The sequence below is a fragment of the Cicer arietinum genome, chromosome 4 (assembly GCF_000331145.2).
Source record: "Cicer arietinum cultivar CDC Frontier isolate Library 1 chromosome 4, Cicar.CDCFrontier_v2.0, whole genome shotgun sequence".
NCBI classification, from domain to species: domain Eukaryota; kingdom Viridiplantae; phylum Streptophyta; class Magnoliopsida; order Fabales; family Fabaceae; genus Cicer; species Cicer arietinum.
The window spans coordinates 36,058,064-36,065,975 of record NC_021163.2 but is presented as its reverse complement, the minus strand read 5'-3'; the positions used below and the strand labels follow the sequence as shown (position 1 = coordinate 36,065,975).

The 7,912-nt window shown below is 33.8% G+C and overlaps 1 protein-coding gene across 1 annotated transcript; it reads left to right on the top strand.

Annotated features, from left to right (window-relative positions):
* Window positions 1–2,359: 2,359 nt before the first annotated feature.
* On the top strand, window positions 2,360–7,526 carry LOC101497936 (uncharacterized). The gene is made up of 2 exons (XM_012711854.3): window positions 2,360–3,147; window positions 7,165–7,526. The coding sequence occupies exons 1-2, from the start codon at window positions 2,374–2,376 to the stop codon at window positions 7,375–7,377; spliced, it is 987 nt and encodes a 328-aa protein (XP_012567308.1). The 5' UTR covers window positions 2,360–2,373; the 3' UTR covers window positions 7,378–7,526.
* The last annotated feature ends 386 nt before the right edge of the window (window positions 7,527–7,912 follow it).

The window sequence follows — 7,912 nt, the reverse complement described above, 5'->3', positions numbered from 1 at the left end:
TTATATACTGGTTTCTCTGCATCACTCAACAAACTCTCATACATTTTAGGACAATCCTGAAGATCTTCTTCAGCTGCTTTTGCAATCTCCTCAACTCGGTTCGACTAATATGTATCTGTGTCGAAAACAGTTGAAGCATATGTCGAACCATTCTCAAAATTAATGTTTCCTTTTTTTTTTCTCACCATGTCTTATCCAACATGTATAGCTTTGATCAATTCCATGTCATACTAAATTTCCTTCCAATCCATCTTCTCTAACCCGTTTTGCAAAACAACATTTTAAACAAGAACAAACGACTCTATTTGGATGTTTTGCATTCCTCATTGCAAACTCAACAAACTCCTTCACTCCATTTTCATACTCTTTTGACAATCGATTGGCAGACATCCATTTCCGGTCCATTTTATATGACCTATATAAATGCAGTTACACAAATAATAAGCTACTGATAACATTATACCAATATATAGTACACATATCTAATATTGGAAAATGGAAACCAAGGTCCAAGTCTGATTTCAAAACAGAATATATCAACAAATTTCAAAAAAGAATAGATTTTATATGATTTATTATGTAACAATTTATTAGTTTTAGTGACAACAAAAATTTAATAAAGACAATACCTGAGACAACGTATCCGTTATTTTTAAAATATTTATACAACATCGCTTGTATTTAATAAGGGTTATAAAATGTGCGCTATAAAATGTCATTTTTGGCGTAGTGGCTGCAGAAGAACTAATTCCACCTTGAGTCCAGTTGGATATTTGATTCAACAGAGTATATACATTCCCAAAGCTTGGAATTTGAAAGCTTTGTTGACACATATTATTCTGTAACTGGGTAGCGGACTCAGGTGTATTATAACGAGTGTTGAATGTGTTATACAACAATTCCTCTTCGCTTGATGCAAAGGATAGTCGGTGATTATCATCTTGATGTGGTTGTTGGTTGTCAAAATTAAATTGTTCAGCAGTCGACGATGGGGACAGATGACTAAAACATTTCCGAGTCAATCAACGCAGTTCTCAAGAGTACCCGCAATCTTCCAATCACTACTTTGGTACAATCATCATACTATAGATTGAGAGTTTTATTTGCGGAAAAGGGGACAACAACATCAAGCATCATTAGTTTCTGGTCAAGTATACACAGACGATTGCATGGACAACATTAAATATGAAGTTAGTAAATCCAATATTCACCAAGTCATGCAATTCGACAGAAATTGTTATTCTTTTATGGTGTATGAAACTGTAAACCCAATAGAGGTGCAACCAATTGGTCATTTTGAAGTCAACCTTCAAAGAAAATAGTGTGATTGTGGAAACTTCATGCTATACACGTTCCTTGTTCACATGTCATAGTTTCATGTTCTTACGCTCGTCAAAACTATTTAGTGCCTCTATCTGATTGTACAAGGTTGTTAATGTATTTAACATCTACAAATAAGAGTTTTCACCTATACCCAATGAAGGATATTGACCCACATATGAAGGTGAAACATTATATCACAATCCTGAAATGCGGAGACTTAAAAAAGGTCGTCCAAATAGTACCCATGTTAGAATTGAAATGGACATTAAAGAAAAGGTCCCAAGAAAATGCGGACTATGTCGGTTAACTGACCATACTCAAAAACATTGTCCAAATGTTACAGGCATCTCTAGTCAATCTATGTAATTTAAAATTTGTGCTTATGTATTTTTTTGAATTATTTTAATTATATATATATATATATATATTATTTTTGTTATTTGAAAAAAATTTTAATTTTATTTTTTTTGAATATTTCTTCAGGAAGTCGTCATTTGAAACTTGGGTTTTTTTAAGAAAGTCGCAATTCCAAATGGCAACTTGTAACTTAAAAAAAAAGTATTTTGGTTAATAGTTTTCAAAAGGAAGTATTTGAGTAAATAAATTTAAAAATAGAGTTATTTAAAAAAAAACCCAAGAAATATGTGTATTTATAAAATGACATAAATTTCCTTAAGTAAAATTTAGATAAAATCAAATGAATCAAGATAAGCATTTCATTTCAATTAACTAAATTAGAAAATATAAATAGGATAAAAATGTAATATTTGTAATTTATTAAATTACCATATTTTCTTCTTGAATTTTACTTTGCTTGTCCATGGAGTAAAGTGAGAAGTGTAGTTATAGTTTGTTACGAGAATAAATCTTTAGAAACGATAGATAAAACTCGAATAAAGTGGAAGCGTAATATCTTTTCTCTAAATTCCATACAAGCATGCATATTTACTTATCTTGTTAATCGGATAAAGGTATTTATGCATGTTAATAAATTTATTATATAAATTGTGTAAGACCAATACTATCACTCAAGCATTATTATATTGCACGATGGCAGCCCTTAGTACCAATACCCTTGAAAACAAATTTGTGGAGCTAAAAGAAGCAACGGAAACACTCCTAACCTCACGCCCCAAGATACAAAAGGTGGCAGAGTATCTCCGAAACAGAGAGAAATTTAAGAAGCATTACGTACCCAGGTTGGTGTCAATGGGTCCCATACATCACGGTGATGAAAATCTGGAGTTAGGAGAGAAGTATAAGCTTATTTGGGCGGAGAAGTACATCGAAAAATTTAAACTAAATCCAAACACTCTATACCAAAGAATTGCAGATAATATTGTTAATCTGAAGAGTCTTTACGCCGAAGAAGTTTTAACTTTTAGTAAAAAATATCCAAAAGGCATCGATAATGAAGGGCTGTCTTGGATGTTGTTTGTGGATGGATGTGCTCTGCTTTTTATATTGGGGAAATCCAAGCCAGAAAAAACAAAAGATATGAATATTAAGGTTGACCAACTTGTTCTTGTGATGATGGATGTGCTTTTGTTGGAGAATCAGCTTCCTTATTTAGTACTGAAGCTGCTGTGGAAAGATAATTCTGATGATAGTTTGTTGAAAGATAATTCTGATGATAGTTTGATAAAATCAATGAAGAAATTTCTTGAACGTTGTAATTGGCCCACACTAAATCCTAAAGGTAGAACAAAAAAAAGAAACCAACATCAACATAAAGTAGATATACCGGACGTGGCACATGTACCGGACGAGTCACAACCACCCACTCATCTTCTTGATCTTCAGCGAAAAATGATCTTGCCTAAGGTACAAATCAAACTACTATACCTCTTCATATTTGCACTGTGATTTTAGATTGCAGTGCCAGTCGTGATTACCTTTTAAATATTTATATTGTAAAGAAATACCGCTTAAATTGTGACTTCGATCCATTACAAACAATTAATTTAAACCATGGAAAGCATACTATCTACTTCCTCTGTCCAATTAATTGTAACTTTCATATTAATGTATGTATTTTTGGGGAATATTGTGTTGAAATTCTGAGGCTTTTTAGTCAAGTTTATTGGTATTTTGTGTGTTATATGTCAAAAATATCTTTTTGGAGCCCCGATTAAAATTATTCGTTGATCAATAATTTTATTTATTTACGGTGAATCTTTTGTCGAAAGAATTTTTTTTATGATTTGCATCGTTTTTTGAAAAAAAATCATATGCCGATTGAGTTGCGACAATAGTAGATATTTTTATTAAAGTAGTTTGGTAAATAATGTGTAATGATGTTTTTTTTTTTTAATATCTTTAAAGTTAGATATTTGTTTGGTTGGTTGGTTTTAATTAGTTAATTATATATATGTTATATATATATAAGAAGCCAAGAAAGGAGGGGAGCGAAAACGTTCTCTGCTTCACGCTTCCTTCTTCTTCCTTCTTCATTCTTTTTCTTTCTTTTCCTGCCTCACGAGTTTCATCTTCTTCCTTCTCTGTTTCCAAACCAAGCTTCGTTTTTTTTTTCAAAACCGTCAAACACAAATCCTCAATTTCCTTCATGATCTAAGCTTCCTTGCGAGAAGTGACAGAAGAGAAAGTTGCTCATTGCCACGTTGTGGTGCTAGTGAGCTACTTTTCAAAGCGACGACGCGATCGTAAATTTTATCGGAATTAATCGCGGTGCCGTAATCGGCTGTTAAAGCTACCGTTAAGGTAAGGGCTCCTTCCAAACTTTTAGTTTGCATTTAGGACCTTATATGTGAATTTGTGGAAAATAAGTTTTATGTGTTTGAGGTATATTTGTGGAAAAATGAATTTAATTCGATTTATGAGTGAATTAGTGGAATTTGAATTTGGTGTGTTTGAGGTGTGGCTTGTGGTGATTCATGTTTGGTGGGATTGATGTACTCATAATTAATATTATGAACTTTTGAGATGTGTTTTATGTGTGAATTTGTGAAAAAATGAATTTAAGGTGATTTAAGTGTGGTTGAGGAAATTGTTTTGATGTGTTTTAGGGGTGGTTTGTGGAAATTAATTTGGTGTAATATTATGTTTGAAATTGTGGAAATTAATGGGTGAATTATGGTTGAAATATGTGGAGTTGTAGTATGGGTGATTTGCGGATTAAATTTGGTGGGAATTGATAAAATTGAAATTGATGGGTGAATTGTTGAATTAAATTTGAGATGATTAATGAATGAATTTGTGGAGATTAACTTGAATGTGATTATGTGCTCATAATTGATATTATGAATGATTGTGGTGTGATTATGTGTGATGTTGTGGTGATTAAGTTTTGATGTCATTATGTGTTCAAAACTGTTATATGTATGTTTAAGGTGCGTTGAGGTGCGATTAAGTGGTGACCGCGATGGGTCACGATGTTTAAGTGGTGACCGCAGTGGGCCACGATGTTAAGTGGTGACCGCGATGGGCCACGAGATGGTTCCATAAGTTGATTGGTTCATCTTATATTTACGAGGATTTAACTATGGTGTTTGTCCGTGAGAGATTGCACTGGTGTTTGTCTGTGAGAGACTACACCCTAGTAAGTCGTGTTTGTCCGTGAGAGACTGCATTGGTGTTTGCCCGTGAGAGACTACACCCTAGTAATTCATGTTTGTCTGTGAGAGACTACACCCTAGTAAATCGTGTTTGTCCGTGAGAGACTGCACTCGTGTTTGTTCGTGAGGAACTGTACGTTTTGGATTTACGCCTCTCGCGGAGGGTTTTTGTTTGGAATTGTGGTGTAAGACCTGTGATATGGTACACTTTAATAAATTGTGTGGGCCTGTGATAGGTGGCACCTTGGTAATTAGTACTGGTCTGTGAGAGACTGTACAATTACGATTTACGCCTCTCAAGGAGAACTTTGGTTTGGAATTTCTAGAATCATGCATTTTGGCATATACGCATTGCATTAGGGTGTTTGGCACGTGAGTCATGTTTGATATACTGTGATGATTGTACATACATACTCGGTTATTGTGATTTTGTGTCGTAATTGCTAAGTGTGATTGTTTGGATTGGTATGTAAGTGTTGATTGATTGCGAAACCTTTTCAAAACTGAAATCTCCATTATTTCGTAGTTGTATTCGAATACGATGTGCTTGTATTCGAATACATTTAAGTGAGTTTTGCTACTCACTTAGCACTTGTATTCGGCTACACCTTGTGGTAGTCGAATATAGTTGTGCAGTTTTTTCACTGATTTTGCACTTGTATTCGACTACAAGGATGCTGTAGTCGAATACAATTGTGTTGTTTTTGGCTACTAACTTGTCCTGTCTCGTATCCGACTACATCCTGTCTCGTATTCGATTACAGTTGTGCTGATTTTGCTATTGACTTATGAATTAGCACTGTATTCGAATACAAGGATGCTGTATTCGAATACGACAATGCAATTTTGTTAAAAACTTCATTTTTCAACTTTGATTATGTATATTTGACAGATGAAAACCCTTTTCAAGGAGTATGCTAAGTTGAAAGGTTATTTTGTGCATTTGAAATTTAAATGCTATGTGATATTTGTTAATTTCGGTTGGTGACCCGTTACAATTATAGTGGAAATCTGGGCTTTGCCCTCAGATGAGAACTAGGATCATCCTACCGGTTAATACCTTGGAGATTAGAAGGTAGTTAGACATATACCTGACCGAAGCTATGCCAGGAGGATTTTACGGGGAGCGGGGAGATCACCCGGGTTGTATAGTTTTTTGTAGCATGATCAAATTAGATGGTTGTATAGAGGCTACATGTCTTTCTTTTGTGGATGTATTTATTTCAATTTGGAAGACTGTACCTATACCTCATATTTTAAGCTTGACCTTTATTTTGATGGGTCCTTGTACAATTTTTTGATGCGACTTGGGGAAGTTAAAATTCTTGGGGCAGTGCTTTTGTACAGGTGTTTGTCGGGAATACCCCATGGGTATGAGCTATGTCATATAGGTCTTATAGCCCCGGTGTATTTTGTTGTTTAAATGCTTTCGATTTTTTTTTAATTTCAAAAACTAATTTCGTTGTTTGTAAATATTTGTTGACTTGTCGTTATGTTACGACTTAAATATTTTATCTAAAAGTATTTCTTTCTTAATTTCTGAAATTCGATTTTTGTTTAAAAAAAAAAACGGGTTGTGACAGGTTGCAACTGCAATCTTTAACTATAGCTAGTCACACTTATTTCAATTGTTCCCTCAAACATCAGCACTAGATGAAAGCTGATTTGTCGATATGAACCAAATGATACCACAATAAAGACGGAAAATTAACAACACGTCGCACCAAGACGATGAACAAAAACAGCGTTGTACGAAGACGACAAGATCATGAGAAAACATGAAAGAAAAACTATATATATAAAAAAACCACAACAAAAAAAAAAAAAGAAAGAAAGAAAAAACGACTAAAAAAGTAATTTCAAGTCAAAAACTTGCGCTAAATCACCCTCTCTTGAGTGAAGAAAAAAGCAACAAAGCCAAAGAGAAGACGAGGGAGGCAATTGATAAGTTAATTAGATGGTACTATTTTTTTTTATAGATAATTAGATGATACTATTGGATAGCATATAAAGCATTGATTAATGTTGAAATGATCGTCTAAAAAAACGTTGACATAAGATTATATCTGATTAAAAGAATTTATAAAATAAAAAAATAAAGTTGAAATGATCTAGTAACACTTATCTTTAGACTTTTATTTTTTGAAATGTAGTAAGTAACACTTATTATGGAGCAGAGTTAGTATAATGTCGAAAATTGGTCTTATTATTATATTTTTTTGACTAAATTATTATTATATTTTTATCATAACTGATCAAATGTTAGGCCGAAGTTGACAAAGTAGCTGGAAATTACATAATGACGACATACGGGAACATACAGGAACTAACAGCATCAGGGATAAAACTGAAGTCAAGCCACACATCAAGTCCAGCAGACATAGGATTCGACAAGGGTTTGTTCGGCGCAACATTGGTGCTTCCTGATCATTGTCGACGACTCAACAGCCACTACATTTCTCAACCTCATAGCATATGAGACCTGTCTTGATTTTCGGAATGATTACACGATATGTTCTTTTATAGATTTCATGACCTCGCTCATCGACCACCCTGATGATGTGAAAGAATTGAGATCAAAAGAGATTTTGCTCAATTATTTTGGCAGTGATAAGAAAGTTGCCGACCTATTTGACTTCTTAGGTACTGATGTAGTACTTAACACCGAATCATATTCAGAAGTTAGATGTAAATTACATGATCATTATTGTAGTAGATGCAAGACTTGGATAGCGTTGGGTTTGCACAACTATTTCGACAACCCTTGGGCTATTATTGGCTTACTTGCTGCGGTTTTTGCATTGGTTCTCACTTTCATCCAAACGTGGTATGCCATTCACCCGGCTTCCTAAACAATCATAAGTGTGGTTTGTTGTTGCATAACCAATAATAGATGTTGTTTTTGTGATATTGTAACATGCATAATAATTGTCTTCTTCTTGTAAGACAAGTAGAAGTGTACTTCACTTCTCTTTGGATTGTGTTCATTTTTTGAGGATTTTTTTTGGGTTCAA

Excerpts from the sequence above, each read along its gene's own strand:
- LOC101497936 (XM_012711854.3), top strand. The coding sequence starts at position 2,374 with ATGGCAGCCCTTAGTACCAATACCCTTGAAAACAAATTTGTGGAGCTA. Across the intron at positions 3,148-7,164 it reads GAAAAATGATCTTGCCTAAG|GCCGAAGTTGACAAAGTAGC; the intron begins GTACAAATCAAA and ends ATCAAATGTTAG.